Source organism: Ursus americanus, chromosome 15, assembly GCF_024610735.1.
Source record: "Ursus americanus isolate L20-20 chromosome 15, mUrsAme1.1.p, whole genome shotgun sequence".
NCBI lineage: Eukaryota > Metazoa > Chordata > Mammalia > Carnivora > Ursidae > Ursus > Ursus americanus.
In genome coordinates this window covers 64,060,890-64,083,286 of record NC_142141.1, presented here as the reverse complement: position 1 = coordinate 64,083,286, position 22,397 = coordinate 64,060,890, and the positions used below count along the sequence as shown (strand labels likewise).

At 59.6% G+C, this 22,397-nt stretch overlaps 1 protein-coding gene across 1 annotated transcript in view; it reads right to left on the bottom strand.

Annotated features, from left to right (window-relative positions):
• Positions 1-3,216: 3,216 nt before the first annotated feature.
• The window catches only part of SLC6A3 (solute carrier family 6 member 3), a 39,210-nt gene continuing 20,029 nt past the window's right edge, over positions 3,217-22,397 (bottom strand). The window contains exons 7-15 of the mRNA XM_087867999.1: positions 19,619-19,722; positions 18,388-18,512; positions 15,280-15,392; positions 13,978-14,106; positions 13,146-13,245; positions 10,635-10,735; positions 9,035-9,202; positions 7,972-8,043; positions 3,217-4,548 (exon numbers count right to left, since the gene is read on the bottom strand). Of these exons, the coding sequence (XP_087724125.1) occupies positions 4,525-4,548; positions 7,972-8,043; positions 9,035-9,202; positions 10,635-10,735; positions 13,146-13,245; positions 13,978-14,106; positions 15,280-15,392; positions 18,388-18,512; positions 19,619-19,722 (936 nt within the window). The 3' untranslated portion in view covers positions 3,217-4,524. The remainder of the gene's footprint in view (positions 4,549-7,971; positions 8,044-9,034; positions 9,203-10,634; positions 10,736-13,145; positions 13,246-13,977; positions 14,107-15,279; positions 15,393-18,387; positions 18,513-19,618; positions 19,723-22,397) is intronic.

The window sequence follows — 22,397 nt, the reverse complement described above, 5'->3', positions numbered from 1 at the left end:
ACTACCATATGTGAGGTGGAGTGCCAGCAGCGCCCAGAACTGGGTCTGCTTCCGTACGTTCAGCTTCGTAGACGACACAAATGCTTCCCCAGCGGATGTGGTGTTTACCTTCCTACCCAAAATGTAGCTGGGCTCCCGGCACCTGCCTGCCCACGGACGTGGGTGGCGGACTGCTCAGATCCAGCGGTGCACAGTGGCGAGCGGCATCGCACCCCATCTGCTTGGCACGTCCTCGTGCTTAATGGGGCTGAGTGTCTGTCCGCAGCGCACCAACCACGGGGACACGCGCCTTTGCTGTGGGCCTGCCCAAGATGCCTGCCCACTTTCCTACCGGGTTTTTGTGGTATGAGAACTCATCTTCCATATACATTTGTTTTTTTGCGCAGGGTTCCTGGCTCACAGCTCCCCCAACTCTTGGCATTTCCTGAAAGAAGAGCCAGGGGAGCCTCTTTCGTTACGATGTTTGGTCCCTGGTCCTGGGTCCCTGAGGTCCCTTCCCGCCACCAGGATCAGATGTGTGTCTTGTCATTCACAAGCCCCTTCACACCACAACTGGGTTTACGTTTATGAGGTGACTTTGGGAAATGTCTGAAGGAGAAGGACTGGTCTCCAAGGGAACCAGCCTGAATTAAGGGTTGGAACTTTCAGGCCTGCCCCTTGATTTCCTGGGGAGCCCAGAGGGAGGGTGAATCAGTCACCAGTAGCCAACCACACCTCTGTAGTGAAGGCTTCTACAACTGGAAAGGACGGGGATCAGAGAGCGTCCAGGTCGGCGAACCAGACCGCCTCCATGCGCCACCGTGCTGTGCCCCAAACTCCGGGAGGACAGGAATTCTGTTGCTATGGACATCGCCCTGTGTGTCCCTTCCTCTGGTAGTTGATTTGTACCCCGTACCATCCTTGGTAATAAACCAGTGATCTAGTGAATTAACTAGTTTTCCTGAGTTCCATGAGCCACTCTAGCCAATTAATCGAACCCGGGGAGGGCATTGTGGAAGCCTCTGATTTACGCCATTTCCTCAGAATCACAGGTGATGGCCCGGACTTGTGACTGGCGTCCAAAGTGGCAGTGGGGTGGTCGCGTGGGACTGAGCCCTTAGCCTGCGGGATCCAATGCCAGGTCCAGGTAGACGATGTCAGGATTGAGTCAAACTGCAGGACACCCAGCTGGGGCTGCATGGACTTGCTTGGTGTGGGGAACTCTCCCTCCTGTCAGAACCGGATTCAGAACCAACACTGACCACTGATCAACAATGTCCCCAGTTTTCATTGATTTGTAGGAGCTCTTTATATATTTGAGGTCACTTGCATATGTGGCTCAGCTCTGGGCAGCATACGGCTCTCTGTCCATGGGTTGCCTAGGCAGGACCCCAGCCCAGACACCTGGGGCCGGGACACCAATGAAACTCCTGTCACAACCCACGGGCTGTGGAGACAAGAACTCTCAGTAATGCTGGGGTGGCTGGGCTCCACGGAAGCAGCTTCCTGGGACTGTCCAGAGAGGGGCTGCAGCCCCGGGCTGTGCTTGGCTTTCCATGAGGATCTCTCCTGGTTGCTGCAGACCCAGTGTGAGAGTGTGTGCGTGTGCACGTGCGTGCTCATGTGTGACATGTGCCCATGTGCACGTGCTGTGTGTCCACGTGCATGTGCCGTGTCCACATGTACATGCCGTGTCTGCGTGTCAACATGCACATGCCATGTGTCCACATGCTATGTGCATGTATGTCCATGTGCATATCGCTGTGCGTCCACGTGCACGTGCCGTGTGTCCACGTGTACATGCCATGTGTGTATCCATGTGCATGCGCCGTGTGTCCACGTGCACGTGTAACGTGTCCACGTGCCGTGTGTGTCCGTGTGTACACTCCGCATGCGCACGTGCGTGTGGACACGTATGAGGAGTGCAGCCTGTGTATTTGCATGTTCGTGTGCATGCACTGGGCAGCATGCATGCTGTGTGTACATGCATGTGTGTCCCTGTGTGTCTGGGGTATGGAGGAAGGACAACCTGACCCCTAGGAATTCTGCGATGTCTTTCTCACTCCAAGACCTCTGGCCCCACAGCTCTCCCAGGCATGTGACTCCTGGAAGCCTCCCCGTGGGGCTGTGGCCACAATCAGGCCTTTGTTTTATGTGCTTCTTCCAGGGCACTGCAGGTGTCCACACTGCACCTGGGGTGAGGGCACAGCTGGAAGAGGCCAGGGTCCTTCCTGCACTGTGGGAGGCCCCCACGGTGAGTCCACGTGCACCCTGCCTGTTCCTGAGGTACCTCGGTGACTGGGGAGCATGGGGCATAATGACACTATGGTCCACGTGGTTCATCCCCTTGGGGCAGGTTTTTTGTCCCCCGGGGTCTGTTGTGATGGCTCATCTTCACCTTCACATCCAGAGGCTGCAGAGGTGGAGATGACTGTGGGGACGGGACCCCAGGGAAGAGCACAGGAAGCTCTGGAAGGTCGAGGCGTGGCTCACCAGCATGTGGCTGGCAGAATGGAGCTGACCCGTGGACTGTGTGTGTGTCCCTGATAAAGTGACACCCAAAGGAAGCAAGGTGTTCTTTGGGAGATCTGGAGGAAGAATGGTCGCGTGGATGGAGAATGAGGGCCTTCAAATGAGGGCGCTCTCAGGACCCTCCATCTGGGGCAGGGTTGGGGGGCCTCCTGGGAGGGACCAGGGTCCTATGAGGTGGGTCATGGCCGGGTGGGAGGGACCCGCTGCCTGAATGCTTAGATCATGGTAGGGGCATTGGTGTCTATTCCAGGCTTAACGATAAGCCATAGAGGTCTCCTCTGGGCCGTGGCCAGAGCTGACTGGTATCTAGGACGCTTTTGGCCACAGAGCGCACAAGAGATCTTCAAGGGACCAAGGGCAGGAGGCCACTCAGGACTCTGGTGTCCTGTCCCCAGGAGAGGGGCTTGGGTTGGGTGGTGGCGGTAGGTCTGACTGCAGGGCTGGAGTCAGAACACGTGGGGAGCCTGCAGGGGGAGCTGATGGGCAGAGGAAGGCTCAGGAGAGGCAGGACGGGGTGGCACAGAGCCAGCGGGTGTGAGGGGAAGGTGCAGGCCTGGGCACTGGGGTCCAGGCCAAGCCCAGCAGTGCTCCCTCTGGGTGGGAGAGGCACTGGGTTAGGAGAAGGAGCTGCTGCTCTCAGGGCAGCAGGTGGCCACAGCTTGAGCCAACAAAGGCGGCCGCACAGCCATGGTCCATTTTCCCACATAGATTTATTGTTGGAGACGACTCACACGGGGTGTCGACTATGGACACAGACAGACAGAGACACTGACGACACCGCTGTCTACACAGAGTACTCAAGGCGCCTCGAAAGGCAAAGGTAAACCCGATTCCTCCTGGCCACAGCTGCCAGCCACCTGCAGTCCACGAGCTAGTTTCCTGAGCGGTAAGCTCCTCAGCGCCCGGCACCCAGGGCCCCTCACCGGGGACGGCAGCACGACGGCGCTCACGGTGTAACCTCTCGGCACCAGGGGCACGGAGCCGCGAGCGGCCTCCCCCTTCCGGCAGCCGCGTTCCCGTCGGGCGGTGCCAGGGTGCGGGGAGCAGCGCGGCCACGGTCCTCGCTCGGGACTGCTGACATGCTCATCAAGGGTGCCCGCACATCGCAGCAGACCTTCAGAAAGCAGCCCTGCGTTCTGAGAATGAGTACTGACTCACAGGAACTAGGACTAACAGCCACTCCCAACACGAGCAGCCTTGCTGCGGATGTGACGTGTGCCCGAGAGAACTGAAATCCGGCGGGGGCTTCCTCCCCGGGTCCTGGGTCTCCAGGCTGCCTGCCACAGGCGCTCTGAGCAGTCAGGGCCCAGTGGGTGGGCACGTGCCCCTTCCTCCCGTGGCCGGGGGTCCGCGGTGAGGCGGCCACGGCTGAACGGGGCCCACGGCGGGCAGGAGGGGCAGCAGCCCACGCAGGAGCCCCGAGTTGTATTTCTGTCAGCTTGAAGGGAATACAGAGCAGCCCCATGACACACCAGGACCCCAGGCGGGCTCCGAGCACACGGGGTGTGTGGTGTGGGGACGCACGGTGGCCCCCACTTTATTGCCTTGTGTGGTTTCCCCAGCGCACCTTCTGCACAATTAGGCAACATATGACATTTGGCTCTTTCAGTTTGAGCAAAGCAAATACCCAGGGGTGACGAGCACTGGGCTCTCAGCATCCACAGTGACCGCTTTCTCCGGACACAGCGATGACAGCAAGGCCCGCGCTGCGGGGCGGAGGCAGGGGGCGGGGCTGTAAGGGGGCGGGCTCGGCACAAACAACACGACGGACGTTTTCTACCTGCAGGAACGGGCACAGATCTACGTTAAGTGATCACGACACAGCACGGACGGCCAGTCCTCTCCGGCGGCAAAGGAAGGGCGCTATTGGCCTGGAGACAGAGCCTCCGCGTGGTTCTGGGAAAGCAGGAGTCGACGGTCGGCGCCCCCGCCTTCCTCTCGAAGCCGGGGTTCCCCTCTGTGCCGGCGTCTCTCCTGCGGTGGGGCGGCCGTCCCGGGCCTCCTCCACGCCGTCTACACCAGGAGCCAGTGACGCAGCTAGGAAGGAAACAGGGCTTTTCAGAAGCCAAGCAGGGGGCTACTGGGTTAAAGGCGGCTCCTGGCTGCCGGCCTGATGCGCTCTCGCTCTGGGAGACGCCGTGCAGCCCAGGAAGCTCATGTGGGAGGCGCGGGAGCAGCACTGCGCTGGAGCACCACAGGCCCGATGCCCAAGTGAACCTTCCGGAAAGACGCCTCATGTATACGCCCTTATATAGAGTCTGTAGACATGAACAACCTTATGTGAATAATGACACATAATGAGCCTTATGTCAATACATATGAATAAGTCTGTGGGCAAGGAGCAGACGGAAGGCACAGCTGCAGCGAGGGGCCGGTGCGGGGACCAGCAGCCCCGGAGGCCCCCGGGCGTGTGTCCCATCAGCGGCTGGGCAGACCGGGCAGGCAGACTGGCGATGCCCCGAGGCCCCTTGGGCCACCTCTCTGGGGCCTCTGATCCCATCCCAGGGAAAAGCGGTACCCCGTGCTGGCTTCCTGCTTCGCGTGACCCCCAAGGAGCTCGGGGCAGGCCTGGCTCACCGCCTGGGGAGGCCAAGATCGACAAGAGTGGGTATTTAGTTCTCCAGCAAATGTCACCGCCTGTTACGCAGCTGTGAGTTGGGGCTGTTTCTGAGCACGAGCCATTCGATCACGTTAAATGGCAAGAGCCATGTTTTTATTCAGAGCGAGCGCGTGCAGGGCTCCTGTGTGACGGAGGCGCAGCGGGCACGGGAAGAGGCCAGATCTACCGCTGGTAGGACACGGCTCCCTGACCGTCCGGGGAAGCTGCAGGCCGGGCCAGGACACACTCACGCTGCCAGCCGGGCTCCCCAGGGGCCGGAGCAGGACGGGCAGCCGCAGCCAAGCAGAGCTGTGTAGGGCACACGGCGGGGAGGGAGCTGGGGGGCCAGAGCCCTAGAGCTCCACGGGGACACCCCGCTTCTGACCGATGTGTTTTTCGGGAACACTGAAGTATCTACAGATGCGAGGAAACTATATGGTGCACAGGGCCCGGGAAAGATCCAAAGTGGATTAGGGTCGTGTTTGCCTCAGGGATGGGTGGGGGGAGGTGCGGCAGGTGCACGCGAGTTACTGTCGACCTGAAACGTCTGTGTGGAAGTTCGTGCGGTTTGCTCTTCAGATAAATAGCGGACAGGCCGCTGCGTGTGGACTGAGGCGAGGGTGCCGTACAACGTGCGCCTGAGTCACCGAGTTTACAAAGCTTCCGAGAGAGCATGCGAACCAGAGGACGGGGCAAGGTCACAACCAGAGCCCCGAGGGGAGCAGAGCAAGAGGCAAGGCTGGAAGGCATGGCCGCGAAGCTCCCAGAACTGACAAAAACGTCGATCTGCAGACCCTGGGCACACACGCAGTCTCAGGGCAGAAGCAGAGGGAGCCGCCGAGAACTCACAGCTTCACAACCCGGAAGACAGCGGCTGTCCGTCGTGAACTGTGTGCACACAGAGAGCCTGTTTCATGAATACGGGCAAAATAAAGACATTCCCGGGCACACAAGAGGGGGAAGCTTATCAAGAGATCACCTGAGGCGAAAGTCTGAAGGATTTTTTCTTTTAAAGCAAGAAAATGATCCTCAAAGAAAAGATGTAGATGCCAAAAAGGAGGATGGAAAGATAAACACCCAACATGCACACTGACCCCGGAGAGCATTTCTATACAAAATAGCAATAACTACAATCCTAATGCGTCTAATTTGTGGGTTAAAAAAGACAGAAATGGAGTACTGGGTCCTAATAAGCTAATAATCAGTAAGAGAAGTTCTAAGTCCTTGTAATATTCAGGATGGGGGTTGAGATATTGTGTCACTTTGTATATTTTAAGTAAAATATACATTTTAAAGATAACTATTAAAATAATAAAGGATAGATATATAAGCAAAGTATGTAAGTTCCAAACAGAGAGAAAACATTAGAAAAAGGCGGGGAAATAAAAAGGAAATCTCCCAAAAAGCAATCCATAAAAAGGTCATAAAGGAGAAAAATAAACACTAAAAATGGGGCAGAGTTAAAAAGCCTAGAATCAATATTAATAATTAATATTAACAATCACAACAAATGGAAGTGGATTAATCTCTTTGTCAGAGTAAAAAATTCCAGATGTATAACAGGTTTGCAAAAGATACCTACATTTTGAGATCACTACAAAGTTGGAAGTTAAAAGACTGTAAAGATGTTTCTGGCAAACTCAGGAGAAACGTGGTGCAATGATCATCTCAGACCCGGAGGACTTTCAGAACAAAAGCCCCACGAGGGACAGAGGACACATGAAGTCCCAGGGGAGAAGTGACAATTCTCAACCTGTATTCACCCCAGAAAGCAGCCTCGGGATATATAAAGCAGAAAACTGGTGGGATTACGGGGGAAATTGGACAAATACCAGGGTGGGATATTCTGCAAACGTTTCCCAGTTACCCACGGTCAAGCGGAGCTGAAGTCAGAGAAGTGGTACAAGGTCAGAGCGGCACGGTCACCAGCGTAACGGGGCAGACGGAAGGGGAGGCACATGCCAGCAACTAAAGGACACACATGCATCCAAACACCACGTCACGTCTGCCACGGCGGGTCAGGGGCTCCGCCGCACAGAGGTCTTCACACGCTTCCAAGGGCAGGTGGCCCAGATGCGATGGATCAGACACTGATCACGAAAGTATCAATGAAACATCCCCATAGGTTCGGGGATTTGAAACCAGACTTCCAAGCAACTCGTGGGTTGACAAGATCACAATGAAAATTAAAATACCCTTAGCACCAAATGATAAGGAAAAGGCTATGCTAAGTGTTGTGGATACACCCCGCGCACGGCCTTGAGCGCTTCCATTAGGAAAGAAGGGAGCTTGAGAATTAGCGACCTAAGGTCTCATTTAGGAAGTTAGCACACGTGTAACAGATCAAATCCAAGGAAGGCATGGGCCCAATCCTGCCGCAGGCCTGGTGTGACCCTGCCCTCTCCCCCTGGAGGCCTCAGGTCTCCTGGCTCTCTGCAGCCCCCACCCCAACAGTCTGCAGCAGCTGAGTGACCCCCTTGGGTCTGGATCCGTCAGAGCACCTCCTGCACCCCCCAATCCCGTGAGGCCAGGGCTCTGAGCTGCTTTGGGCCCTCTTCCTCCTCCTCCTCTCCCTCACACAGGGGTCTGCTCAGAGGCCCCCTCGAGGGCCCCCACCCCACTCTCCACCCCTCTGCTTCCTCTTCCTCCCGAGCTTTCTCATTCTGCCCACTGCCCGCCCCCCATCAGTACAGGGGTCCTCCGAGGATGGACCCGCCGGCGCACAGGCATTCCCCAGCCTTTGCTCAGGGAATGAACACAGCCTTGTGGCTTGCAGAGGGCCTAGAGGGCCCATGGCTTAGGGGCAAGTATAAGGCTCAGAATTCTCCCCGAGGGCAGGCGATGGGGAGACCAGCACTCACCCTGAACTGGCGTATCTCTCCGCTGTCCACCAGCTCACGCTCCTGCTCGGGCGTGATGGCATAGGCCAGTTTCTAGAAGAAAAGGAGAGGCCGTGGGCACCAGTGCACTCAGTGAGGTGCAGGGGCCCCTCCTGACATGCTGTCAGATGCTGGGGCTGACGGCTGGACCTCCCCAGACCCTGAAGCAGAGTCCAGGCCACGAGAAAGTACAAGTTTCTGTCCCTATGCCAGGCTTGCTATGGGTTCCGAGTAAGGGTACTCAGCGTGCATCCCCCTCTGTCTTGAGGCCAGGGGACCCTCCCATGGTGGTTTGTGTTCAGAGTCTGGACCTTTGGGCTGCAGGCCCCCCACCCCCTCTCACCTGGGCCCTGCAGGCAGGGAGAGGTGTGTGGGAGGGGTCCCCACTGCATGATCCTGGCCTGCTTTGCCTGGGGCTTCCTCCGCCCTCCCTCCCAACAGTTCCTGTGACCTGGCACCTGTGGGGTGCTCCTTCCAAGGAGGCCTGGGTCCTTCGTTTCTTCCGGGAATCCCAGCGCCAGGAGGTGAATTGGTGCCCTCGTGACCAGTCCCCCACCCCCTCCTTTACAGGTGGCAGGAGCGCGTGCCTGACGGAGACCCCAGGGCAAACCCCGGCCACACAGGGGTTTCTGCAGGTGGCCCCGCTGCCCCTGCTCGGGCACAGGGGTGCTCGACCTCCGAATCCACCCCAGCCCCCCGCCGCTGCCTTCTCACCTTCACCACACTCTGTAGAGCACGCGTGTGCACATGGAGCACATGCGAGGGCACGGACCCCGGCAGGAGCACACAGGTGCACTCGTGAGGGCCCGCACGGACGCGCACGGACGCGCACGCACGCGGACACGCACACGGGCGGACGCGCACGCACGCGGGCGCGCACACAGGCACAGCCAGCTCCCTCCCGCACCTGCCCGGCCATACTCCACCGTGGCCCCCGCCCCCACCAGCCCTCCCTGGAGGTCAGAGAGGAAAAGGCAGCGGCGGACCTGAGAGGCGGTCTCCCCGCGTGGGCAGGGCAGGGTGAGGGGCCCGCGTAAACACGCACCTCCCGCAGCGAGCCGGGCAGGCTGCAGAACTTGTAGGCTGCGTAGATGGGCACCATGGACATGGAGGACGTGGCGATGGCCCAGCCCAGCGCGTTGGCCCACTCGGGGAAGATGTAGGCTCCGTAGTGCGGGGGCCTGAAGGTCACAATGCTCACCACAACCACAAACTGAAACCAAGGGCAGAGGTCAGGCGCCTGTCAGGGGGCGGCTGGGTCAGGGCGGACGGGGAGCGAGCGTTTCACCAGGAGGGTCTCCCGGCCACGGTGGCACGGTGGCTCGGTGGCTCGGGGCCAGGGGCCCGCCCACGGGGGAGTCCTGGCTGCCAGCCTGCTGCGCGTGTGCCGTGTGCTCCGCGAGGGCTGTGCTCCCAGGGCAGGAGGGGTGCGCACCCCCGAGGGGGATGCTCGGCAGCCTCACAGCTGCCCTTGGAAAGCCCACGGGTCGTCCTATCCGGGAGACCCGGCCTGGCTTATCCAGCGTGCCCACGGACCCCTCAGCCTTCTGGGCACAGCTGAGATGAAGGAGATGCAGGTGCTAGGAGCAGGACCCCGGGGGCGGGGGCGGGGGCGGGATCAGCAGCTTCTGAGTGTCTGGGTGCAGCTCCGGGAGAAACTGCTGATTATGCCCACAGCCAGGCTCCTGCTCCCTCCCTCTCTGCCTGCCTCTGTCTCTGTCTCTGTCTCTCTGTCTCCAACTGTTTCCGTCTCTGTCTCCATCTCTGTCTCTTCTCCATCTCTGTCTCTATGTCTGTCTCTGTCTCCATCTCTCTTAGTCTCCGTCTCTCTTTCTCTGTCTCTGCCTGTCTCCGTCTTCGTCTCTGTCTCCATCTCTGTCTCTGTCTGTCTCTATCTCTCTCTCTCCATCTCTCTCTCTGTCTCTGTCTGTTTCTGCCTCTCACTAGCCTGGGGTTGGCCCAGGATGGCGTTTTCCTCATCTGCCGCCAGTCCCAGACATGCCGGGGGTGGGGGAGACACGCGTCTCTGAGTGGTTCATGGGGCGCTCTGCTCAGACCTGGACAGCCCTTGAACGGCCTCCGGCAGGACACGTCAGGCCCTGTGAGCCATCGGGTCCTGGCCACATGACGAGTCCCCCCGCTGCTGCAGTGTGGCAGCCGCATGGCCCTGTGCTCATGAAGCCTGCGGCCGGCGGACTTGGCCCACGGGCTTGGGCTGGTGGTCCCTGGCCGCGATGAGAAGAGCCAGGCGGCTACCGGACATGCTTGTGGTGGCCATGCTGTGAGAGGATCTAAGTCGCTCCTGTCCTTGGCATTTGGGTCCTTGTGCCCTCTCTCCCCAGAAGTCTAAGTTCCACGACTGTCCTGAGGCAGGAGCCAGCCAATGGCCGTGCTTGGCTCTGGCCTCCCCTCCACGGCAGAGCTGCGATGGGCAGCGGCCTTAACTGGGTATAGTGTTACCGTGGATCCTGCGTGAGGTTTCTCAGTGGGTCCAGAGGGCAGAGGACGCCTTCAGGAGGCCACGGAGGATTTTAGGCGCCCACCCCCTCCCCAGCCTCTCACAGTCAGTGAAAGCCCGGGTGCGTGTGGCCGCCGGGGGACCTGGGCCTGGGGGAGGGGTTGGTTTGCACACGCGGGGCCCTTACCAGGAGGAAGCAGGGGCTGACGAACTTCCAGCACAGCCTCCAGTAAAGGCTGGGCCGCTGCCCGGTCATCTGCTTGATGTCCTCACTGAACTGCCTCACGCCTACGGTGGAAGGAGCCGAGCGGACCGGTCAGGACGGCACGCTCCCCGCCCTGGTCCCACCCCCACCTCCTGCAGCCCCCCCAGACCTCCCTCCAGCAGTCAGGACGGCACGTTCCCCACCCAGGGTCCTACCCCACCTCCTGCAGCCTCCCCAGACCTCCCGGTGGTCCTGCTGGCCAGGGTCCCCATGCATGTTCACTGCGGTGACACCAGGTGACAGGTGCTCAACCATCATGGGCACCGAGGGACATGTGTGGGGCGCCGGTGGCTCCCCCGCCTTTTCTCGTCCTCTTCCTCCCTCAGCGCTTCCTCCCTTGTCCTAGGCTGTCCTGCCTCCCCTTGGCCAGAACCGCTGCTTTTTCTCTTTAAAAAAATTGTGGTAAAATACACATAACGTAACATTTGCTGTTTTCACCATTCTTACATGTGGGGCTCAGAGCCGCTAATTCACGTTGCTGTGCGACCATCACTGCATCGATGGTTCTAGAACTTTCCCATCTCCCCAAACCGAAGGTCTGTCCCGGTGAAGCACTAGCTCCACGCCCCTCCCCAGCCCCGGGAGCCCACTGTCACTTTCTGTCTCATGTGAGTGCCACCCTATAGGACTTGTCCTTTCCCGATTGGCTTATCTCGCTCGGCCTGAGGTTCTGAAGCCTCCTCCGTGTTGTGGCCGGTGTCAAGAATGTCCTTCCTTTCGAGGCTGAAAATATTCCAGGATCTGTTTACAATTGTTATCTTTTAGGGAAAGCTATTTCTAGAAACTTACTGAGCCGGCATGTTCTCTAGGAGGTCTCAACAGTGATTTCTCTCACCCTGAGGCTGGCCTGGCCCCTGCTTGGACGACCACAGCTGGTCCACTGAGCCTCGGGTGAGTCTCGTGAGGGTTGCATTGGGGACATGTTCGGAAGACCCCTCCATTCAGAATTCCCTCTGCACACGTCAGCCCCATCATTGGAACCCCGGACACAGAGATGGACCAGGGGCAGAGTGGGATGGAGAAGGGTGAACCCAAGGCCAGCCCCTCGGCCCCTCTGGACTCGGCCCCACGAGTGGTCAGGGCAGCCCATGGCCCCTCCTGGTGCTGGGCTGTTGGCTCGAAACCAACAAGGACCCTTGGTGCACAGAGAGCCTGGCACACTAACACATCTTACAGGAAACACAGCCTGTGTGTAGGGATGAGGGATGTGAATGGCCGTTTGAAGAAACAACGTGGGCTCTGTCTTCCGAGGCTCTGGGGAGCACGTGGTCACCAGCGTCTCTCCCGCCTCACCAGCACTGAGCTCATGACCGATGGACGCATTTGGGGCGCCTCCTCTCTTTCACTGTGGGGTTTCATTTGGGGGTGGGGAAGAGAGCCCAGTTTAAAATGATCGAGTATTGATTCTAGGTGCCAATAAAAGCACAGGGTTCAATATTTCCCTTTTCTGTAGAAAAGAAAATATAATTGAAAAAGCGTCCTGGGAACCTGAACTGTCAGGTGCAGCCTCGCAAGGCCGACGTGCTTCTTCAGGCACGCTGTCCGTGGCCCTGAGGCAGAGGCCGTGAGCCTGCGCCACACTAGGGCTCTCACAGAGGGGGGCTGGCGCCGCACGGCAAACCATTAGCTCTGGGCTGGAGCACATAGCCAGGGAGAGGTGCATCTGCTCCCCAGAGCTGTCCCCGCTAAGTGCCCCAGAGAAGCCTGGCCAGGTGCTCTCTCCTTACGGGACAGCAGGCAAGATGGGCAGCTTGCCCAGGTCAGCACGCTGAGAAAGGACAGCAGCTTCTCCAGCTCGGGTGCCCGTGGCTGTCACGACACCCGGAGCACGACTCAGCGGCCCAGCGGGGGTGGGACAGCCATGGCAGTAGGGGCCCAGCCTCGTCTGGGTGCTGCCTGCCCGCCCGAGGCTCCCAGCCTCGAGAGGCTCGGAGCTCTAACTCAGGAGCTTAGGAGCCAGCAGCTGACGGGTCAGCAGCGACGGCGGGGGCTGAGGGGCTCTGTCCCTGTGAGGGGCTGGCGGGTGAGCTGTGGCTCAGCGACACACGCCGGTCAGCCCCACCTCCTGAACTGTGTTACTGGTCACGTTCCCCAGTGAGGAACAGGCCTGGTTCTTAGCCGACCACGGAGACCTCACGTCCACTGGTCTCTCTCAGCGGCTGAGGACATCTGCACAGTATGGTCAAGTGGCCACACCGAACAGCTCTGACCACAGTAAGCATCGTGGGGTGCCCCCCCGGCTAACCGTGCTCGCCCATCAGCTGAGCAGTTTCCACGCCTCTTGTCCTTTGTGATGCTGTGGCAACCTCTGCTTCAAGCTTCCTGGAGCTAACGTGCATCAGGAAGGAAGCTGCACGGGGATGATGCACAAGGATGCCAGCCGGCTGGTCACAGTGACGGCCCTGCGGCCCCGGAGGGGCGCTCCGTCCTTACCGTAGAACCAGGCCACCCCGATGGCCTCGATGAGCACTCCAAAGAGGATGGATGTGCCGGCCGCAAAGTGGTCCAGCAGCGTGAAGACGTAGATGCCGCCCTGGAAGGGAGGGGCTCGCTGAACTAGGGTGCCCGGCGTGGCACGCCTCCCCCGAGGAAGCCCACAGAAACACTCTCCCCAAATAGACACCGGCCCACGGATTCAGTTTACAGATGTATTGTCTTACTCCCTGTAAAGTCCAATCGGAGTCACTGAAATTCAGTCCACACAGCTTCTCAGGGACATACCTTTTGTGAGGTAACAGGAAGGACCTCCCTTCCCCTCCCCTCCCCTCCCTCCCCTCCCCTCCCCTCCCCTCCCTTCCCCTTCTCTCCTCTCCCCTCTCTCCTCCCCTCCCAGGGGGCTCCGGGTGCAATCAGGTGAAAGCAACCAAATGCCAAACGTGGGAGTGGCTCTGTGGGAGGGGAGCTGACCCAGGCCCCGCTCCCCACGGTCAGGCCCCCTGGGCCCCCAGCCCCACAGATCCAACAGGCAGGGGTCCAGCCCAGGCCGCTGCCCAGGGGGCCGTTTCCCATGGACCACAGCTACTCCTGTGACCACAGCTACCCTGTGTGTGGCCGCAGCTGCTCCCGGTGACCCCAGCTGGCCTGTGCAGCCACGTAATCCCACATGTGAACACAGCTACGCACATATCGTTAGCATATCATTACAGGTCACGGTTCGTGGCTCTCAGACGCGCTGCGGTTCCGTCTGGCCTGAAAGGGCCAACCCTGCTGCCCGACACCAAATGCTAACGAGACCTCGCCAGGCAAAGCGAGCGCTGGTACGTACGTTGGTGACACAGAAGAGCGAGAGGAGGAAGGTGGCCAGGACAATGAAGAGGGTGAAGAGCTCCCGGTGCCTGTGCAGCAGCTGGAACTCGTCGATGAGCCCGGTGATCACCGACTCCATCCCGCCCATCTGCAGCCAACAGAGCAGGGGCGCTGCGGGGCGGGGCGCGATTTACGTCAACTCCAATGGACCTACACCTGGGGCGTGGACACGAGTGGGGGCCGCACAGCGTCTGGGGTGCAGAGTGGTCTGCATGCAAGACAGCCCTCGGCCACTGGAAAGACCCAGGAGGGGACACTGTCCCCTGAGGGACGTGCTCGGCCACTCTGCAGCCCCCTGTGGCTGACGTGGCACCATCTGCTGAAACCGCCACAAACCTCAGCTCTGCCCGACTACTCCAAACACACGTCTCCCCACAGCACAGCCTTCTTTGGCTCCTGGGGACATCCTGGCGTGTCCACAGGCATAGCCTTCCTGACTCGGAGGGTTGTCACGATGGGTGTCCTCCAAGCACCCTGGCCTACTTGGTGACCCTCTTTGCCCTGTTCTGTCGAAACCTCCTCCTCTAGGACGTGCTGCTCGTGGGATTCATCCCCGCCAGGTATGCAGTCCAGGGCCGTGGTCACCCAGCAGGTATGGACTGGGCTGGCTGGGCGATGATAGCCGAGGACTAGGGCGCCCACGGCCACTCATGGGGACCCTGAGGTCTCAGCTGTTGGTCCTGAGCAGCCAATGGAGACACGGGAGCCTGAGGAAGTGCGGTGGGCCCACGTTCTGCCCCCCCCCCGGGGCACACGCATGCACGCAGTCCCTGCATGCACACGCGAGCACACACGCACGCACAGGGCTGCACATGACATATTCAGTGGGCCAGGCCGGGGCGGCCGCTAGAGCTTTAGCGGCCCTGCTCTGCTGGTGCGTCCATCCCTCCTGGGAGCTCTGGGGTCAAGGAAAGCAAGGAGTCAGGAGGGCCCGGCCCTGGCTCTGGGTGGTCCTCACCCTGTTCCCTGCGCTGCGCTCCTGCTGCTGGCCTGTACGTGTGCTTAGGGTCTGTAGTGACCGGGGCAGAGGGCACCCCTAGCTGCCCCGAGTGAAAGAAGGGGTGAGTCGGTCCAACACCCTACCCCGGGAAGGGTCTCAAGCCGCTGTGGGACCCCTCCTCCCACCATGCGGGCTCTACGTGCGCACAGGAACTCCGGGGGACCCTTCAGGGTGTCGGGCTTTGCCCGCCCTGTGAGGGCTGAGGGAGCCAGGCGGTCGCGGGCAGGGCCCCCTGGTGTGTGAGGCGCTGAGGTCACTCACGGCGCTGTCGATCCCCAGGGTGAGCAGCATGATGAAGAAGATCACGGCCCAGGCCGAGGACAGCGGGAGCGTGGCCAGCGCCTCGGGGTAGATGATGAAGATGAGTCCGGGCCCTGAAAAGAGACCTTCCTGTTGCCACTGACTTGTCGCTTCCCGCTTGCCCCGCCCGGGGCGGCCGGCACAGCGGGAAGGTGACAAAATCCCTCCCAGCGCCTTCTTTCCCATTCTCCCCGAAGAGTCCTCTGTCCTGGGAACTCAGTGGACACCTGGCCCAGGACTCCAGAAAATGGAAACCTGACGTCAGTTGGAGGCCCGCACCTCGCTCCTCTGGGTCCTTCCAGTCTGCGCAGGGCTGTGGGGGCTGGAGAGGAAGTGGGAGTGGAACCAACATAGGTGAGGGCAGTAGGGGCTCCGGCAGCCTGCCCACCATCGGTGACAACCTAGGTCAGGCCCCCTGGTCTGTTTGCCTATGCACCTCATAGACACTTATGCACCCCCCCCACATGCATGCAGTCACACATGTGTACATGCTCACACATGCATACGCACTCACACACGCGTGCACACGTGCATGACACGCACACACATCCATGCGCATACATGCACACATGCTCTCACACACACTTGCTCCCACACGCGTGCTCATGCATGCGTGTTCACACACACGTATGCCCACACACGCATGCATGCTCACACATGAATGCATACTGATACAGACATGCACACATGAATGCTCTCACACACACATCCATGCTCATACATGCACACATGCTCTCACACACACTTGCTACCACACGCGTGCTCATGCATGTGTGTTCACACACACGTATGCCCACACATGCATGCTCACACATGAATGCATACTGATACAGACATGCACACATGAATGCTCTCACACACACATGCATGTTCACACGCACACTCACACTCACTGTGGTACATTTAGAAATACATGAATATTTTTCTGTGCCCATGAATTACTCTGTGTCTGATCTTTAAAAACCATGTAATGAATATGGAAATACTATGGCTCAACAAATGCTCAAAAGGGGCAGGTTTCTGATCACATAGTGGCTCCCCTGGGATCATTCCCTTTCAGGACATCCCAGGAGCGGGGCTGCCGTGTGGCGGACATGCATGCGGGAAGCGCGCTGCTCCCTCAGGCCGCTGTGGGATCTGGGTGGGCGTGGGGGCCGTGGGCTCAGACAGAGGCAGGGAGGCGGAGGTGGAAATGGTGCCGGACTCAGCTAGACTCGCTGCAGTTTGGCCTTGACGATCCCAGAGTACAAACATGCCCACAGGAAACTGTAATTATTTTCATGGTCACTTTTAAAAGATGGGCCTATTTAACTCACTCCCACGGCCTCCCAAGCCTTTAAGCGCGAAGACGTAGCTTCCCTAATCTCTCAGTCCTTGGCAGGGCCACGGCGGGCACCAGTCGACGGGATCGGGGTGCTTACGGATCTTTGTAGAGAATAGAACAGAGCTCCGCAGCCAAGCTGTCCTCGTGGGGCCCGTGCTCAGGCCTGGGCTCTCTGCCATTTCTGTCCCCTTGCAAGGCGCACAGTCCCCAGGGCGGGGCTGAGGGCGGCTCATTTGAGATGCTCTAAAGCCTAAATGCCATGAGCCACAGACCCAGGAAGAGGTCGGTCAGCTCGGTTGAACGTGATGTCAATATCTTCGCCTTTCAGTTCTGTACCTGAGTTAACATTTCACCCTGTTTTCTTGAGAATTAGAGCTATAAATGACATTTACTTTGCTTGTCGGAAATGCATAGAAGACATTCACTCTATTTCCAGGGGTTAATAGAGGTTTTTGTAAGCTATTGCTACTTATCATAAAAAAGGGCAAAAGCACGGGAAATGCATAAATGCAGCAGTGAGTAAATTTCACTGCTCTGTATTTATTTGCTTTATGTTCCCATTCTCCTGCCTTTATTGGATTTTTTCCTGGAGGCAAGAATGTGGACTTAGGAAGCACACAGGCCCAGCCCCTGCTTTCCCGCCAGTCCCCGAGGGCCGGACCTCTGCTTCCTACTTTCAAGGTGGGGGTCCAAAGGCTCAACACTGCAAGAATAGGATGGGATGGAGGCTAAGGGCTGCGGGCACGGGTGGGGTGGCCCTCTGCTCCCCTCACCCTCCGTGAACGCCATCCCCGCCCTCCACTCAAGAGTAGAAAGACTCAGGAAGAGATGAGTCAGGGACACCCACACGGGCTTCCTGAGCAGCAGCCCCAGGAGAAGAGGGGCCTTTTCAGAGGACATGGAGGGGTGAGGACAGACTCCAGGGGCGGAGTCCTCCTCGATCACCCCCAGAACAATCTGACAGCAGGTGAGGGATTGCAGTGATCTCAGGAGACCCTGGAGTCCTGGACCGACCCAGTGCCATGGCTTTCCATCCATGCACTAGGACTGAGCAGGCCCACGAATGCCTAGGGGGTCCCTTCCGCACCCCACACCTGCACCTGGCCTTCTGCTGGGGCCCAGCCTGCTCCCTGGGTCACCTGTATCCACTCCCACCTGCCCACTTCCTGGCACACAGACACCTGCTTTCTGTTGGCGGCTGGCTAGGTGAGTGGGTTGGGAACAACCTGTGTCCCTATGTACCCGAGACTTCATGGTTCCTCTGGTTATTACCCAAATCCCACCTAAATGTGTCATGATCACTAGGTGTTTGGAGGGAAAAGCTCTGGCGCCGATGAACAGCTCATGTCCCAAACCACCAGGCTGCTCTCCGGCCCTGCCGGCCGTGTGGCTTAGAAGAGCTCAGGGCTCCCACCCCTGAGCTGCATGGGCTCCTGCCGAGGCGTAAACAAAGACAAGGCCTGCCCCGAGAGCAGGAACCAGACCCTGGTCCTGGGCCCTGGCGCCTCTGCAGGGAGCTGGCGGCCAGCGGGGCAGGAGCCGGGTGTGCTGGGTGTGTCGCTGCCCCGGGGACCGTGTCCTTCCATGGGTTCCCCGCTCTGAAACACGTGTGACTCGTGTGACCTGGACTCAGGGCCTGCGCATCTCCCTCCCACTGTGTGGGGTAAACATTCAGAGGACTGGGCGGCCAGGGCTGTGGAGCAGGCAGGCGGTGGGGATGCCGGGCCTGCCCTAGGGGGCCTTACCATCCTTGGCCACGTCCCCGATGGGCACGCTGTGCTTCTGGGCCATGTACCCCAGGAAGGAGAAGACCACGAAGCCGGAGGAGAAGCTCGTCAGGGAATTGACGGAGGTGGTGATGACCGCGTCTCTGGGGAATGAGAGACACTGGAGCAGGGGCGACTTCCGGCCTTTGTTCTTAACGCACCGAGTCCGGGGGCAGGCGGGCTTTGGAGGGGTGCTTTCCCAGAAGGACACCCCCAGCCCCTCCTGTGGGCTGCACCACAGAGAAGTCGGTGCCCAGGGTGACGGGACCCCCAGCGGAGCGGCTCTAGGCTCCGGGTGTGTCCAGGCTTTGGGCCGGGCAGGCCCCGTGTTGACCAGCTGTGCGTGTGAGCCCTGGGACCGAGGGGCTTCTGGCACTGAGGACTCAGTGTGAAGATGAGACAGTCTCCAGCTGCAATGTGGAGCGGGTGAACAGAAACCAGTGGGGTCCCACCCAGGCTCTGCAGGGGGCTGTCTGGCAGGGTGTCTAGATGCGTCTGGGGGAGCATGTTGAAATGAGGGTCTGGTGGGGCCCGATGCTGTGTGTTCCCGGCATGGGGGACCCCACCCGCAAGGCTGAGAACTCAGAGGGCCAGAGGGAAGTGGAGGGGAAGTGGAGGTGGGGGAGCAGGGGTGCAGTCAGCCCCTCCCGGTGCCAGAGGGGAAGGAGTTTGCCGAACATCTAGACCCCGGCGGGCCCCGGGTGCGCTCGGGCAGGGCCCCATGTGCGGCCTCTTTGCTATGCATGCTGTCTTTTCTGTCCTCATGATGTGAAGAAAACAAACACAAGCCCGTGAGGGTCAAAGAAAGCAGGCCCCAGATGAACTCGCTTCTGTGTTGGGATGGATTTGGGTCCAGCCTGTGGCTTCAGGGTCACTCAGGTCTGGCACTTTGCTGCCCTCCCTGGGGCCGGGTGCCCTGAGCACCTGGGGAGGCCTGGCCCTGGGTGCCGGGAGGGCCTGGCAGGGGATGGGGGCAGAGGCCGGGGCCCTCAGTGGGGACGCCGGGAGGCGGCGAGCACCTTCATCTGCTCCGGTACTTTCTCTAGAGCAAGAACCGAGGTGCCTGTAGCTTCTGCCTTTTCGTTTCCATTAGACAGCCGTTCTGCTCGGAGGCCCTGCGAGCACAGCACACCCCCCGCCCTGTATCTGGCGACACGTCGTTTCCAGAGGTCGGCAGACCCCGTGACGGGGACAGGCGCTCGGGACTTACCTGTAGCAGTTGTTGGTGAATTTATTGTAGCTGGAGAAGGCAATTAGCACCCCAAACCCAACGCCCAGCGAGAAGCACACCTGGGTGGCAGCGTCTATCCAGACCTGCAGAGCCAGACAAGAGAGGCAATCGGGGGAGCACGTCGAACCCGGGAGAGCCCACGGTCACAGGGCCACCGAGGGCTCCACGGAACAGTCACAGTGAAACACAACATTGTCATCAACGAGCCAGCAGCATCGACAACGTGATCAGCGGCAAATGCCGTCGCAGGAATACACCCACCGCATCCCCGGACCCAGAGCGCAGCTCACGGAAGGGCTGTATCTTGCTGCTTTATTTGCAATTTCCCTCGGAACGTCAGCAGCGTTCTCTGCACGGCCAGACTTGTAGTTAATTTGTTAAGATGCCTCGCCCCTGCACAGCCTTGGGTGGGGGTGGAAAGCAGCTGAACTCCACCCAGGGGCATCACCCGGGACGACCACATCTGCTCTCTGAGGGGGCTGGCTGGCCCTGGAGGCAGTCCCTGAGTCTCCAGGCTGCCCACGGTGCAGGCCTGCGGGCGAGGCCCCTCAGCCAGGGGCACCAGAGCTGGCTGGGAACACAGCGCAGCCTCCAAGGGCCGCAGGTGGCTGGCCTGAGTAGACCTCACAAGGGAGCTGGACAGGGTACAGCAGAGGAGGCCAGAGCCTAGGGCTGTCAGGAGCCCGCCACCCGCCCACGCTCCAGGACCAGCAGGACCTCTGTCCTTCGGGCAGCCTGCCCAGAGACTCGGGATCACCCTGGTGTTGGGACGGGGTGCTCCGTGCGGTGGGCTAGGCCTCGGCGCGCACCTTGAGTAGCTGAGAGGCGAGTGGGCCAGGGGCCTCTGCTCTGCTGTCCCTCTTGTGCTGGTCATCAGTTAGCTTGCTTGGCCGGGCCGCTGCAGGCAGGAGCTATAGTGCCAGGGAGACCTCCTGCCGCCTGCTTAGTGCCCGGCCCTCACCAGGGCAGTCCCCACCCCTGAGCCTTCGCACATGTGACTCACCCACCAGGATGTGCCTCCTGGAAGACTATGCAGGCCTTTGCTCACTGCTGCCCCCAGGACGCAGCTCTGGACCCACATGGCAGCCTCTCTGGGCCGACTTGGAACTGCCTTCCTCCCTTTACCACCTGACCTCTCCTCTCCTGCTGGAATGGGAGCTCTCCCAGGACGGAACTCTGCCTGCCCCAGCCTGGGCCTGTCCTAGCCTGTGGAGCCACCCCAAGAGCTGCCGACGAGTGAACAAGGGCCTGGGTACCATCTAAGGATGCTGACCCCTAGGAGGAGCCCCTTGTCCATATGCAGGCTCCAGAAATGGATCCCCAGGATGCAGGGCAGTCTCTGTGTCAGAGCAGTGCAGGGTCCAAAGTGTCAGGGACATGGGACAGGATGGAGCAGAGGGTCCCTTCTGTCCTGCCTGCTTGCCAGGCAGGGCCCAGGTAGAAGCTCTGCTCCTGATGTGCCCGAGACCAGTGCGGGTGCTGGCCAGGCCTCCTGCCTGCAGCAGGCTCCATCAGCTCGCTCTGCACTGAGCCCCAGGGGACAGGTCAGGGTCTAGCCTGGCATAGTGCTGGGGAGCCTGTGACTTGATCAGGGCCAGCTCTTGTGCAACCTGCCCCAACTGCTAAGCCCCAGAGAAGGATGCTCAGGGCCACTTGACCTATGAGTGTGGCCACCAAGATCCAGGGGGTTGAGAGATGGGCAGCACCTGGGCCAGGAGGAGCCCTGGGAGGACATCCCAGGATGACCACCAAGCCAGTGAGGCCCCGTTCCTGCCCTATCCAGAGGAGGCCTGGAGGAGCTGATGCAAAGGTCAGCCAGGACCCCACAGCAGGACCAGGAATGGCTGCACCCTCTAGACTGGGGACTACGTGGACCTGTCCCTTTGGGATCTCAGGCTTGCCAGAGCCCAGGGGTTGTAGACCTGCTCTGTCCTGATCTATGACCCTTCCTAGCCCTGAGCTGACAGGGTGGTTGGGGAGGATGGAACATGTTGGTTTATCCAAGATACTCATCATCTATCTGTCACCCAAAAACTATGTGTCCGTCAATCACCTACCTATCCATCCATCTATCCATCCATCTATCCATCCATCATCTATCCATCCATCTATCCATCCATCATCTATCCATCCATCTATCCATCCATCATCTATCCATCCATCTATCCATCCATCATCTATCCATCCATCTATCCATCCATCATCTATCCATCCATCTATCCATCCATCATCTATCTATCTCTATGTACTTATCATCTTCCACCTTCGATCTGTCACCTATTGTCTAATTTCTGACAACCTCTCACCTGTCACCTACTCTTCTCTGCATCACACATGAATGCCCCTCCTCATGCACTGGCCCATGTCTGGCTTCCACCTGTTCTCTACCGGGTTTCCTGCCCAAAGCACTAGCTTCCTTATGCTGTCCTCACGCCATTTTCTTTTATTTCTTCATCATGGTTCCCTGGCCTCTGCGACCCACAGCCCCCTCCCCCTGCAAGCATACCTGTGGCTGCCCCTTGGCTTTCTGCAGTGTGGACACTCTCCCGCTTCCCTTGCTCGTGCAGAGCATGCATCTGCTGCTCTCATGGCCTGACTGCCTGTCCTTTGTGGACTTCCCAGTGGCCCGCCCAGTGCCACTTTCCCTGCCCTTGTCCATGGGTGCCTCCCATTGCTGCTGCAGCTTCATACCCTCCCTCTGCTGCTCCCCCGCTCCGGGGAGTTTCCTCAGGGCCAGGAGCCACACCTGCCTTCCCTC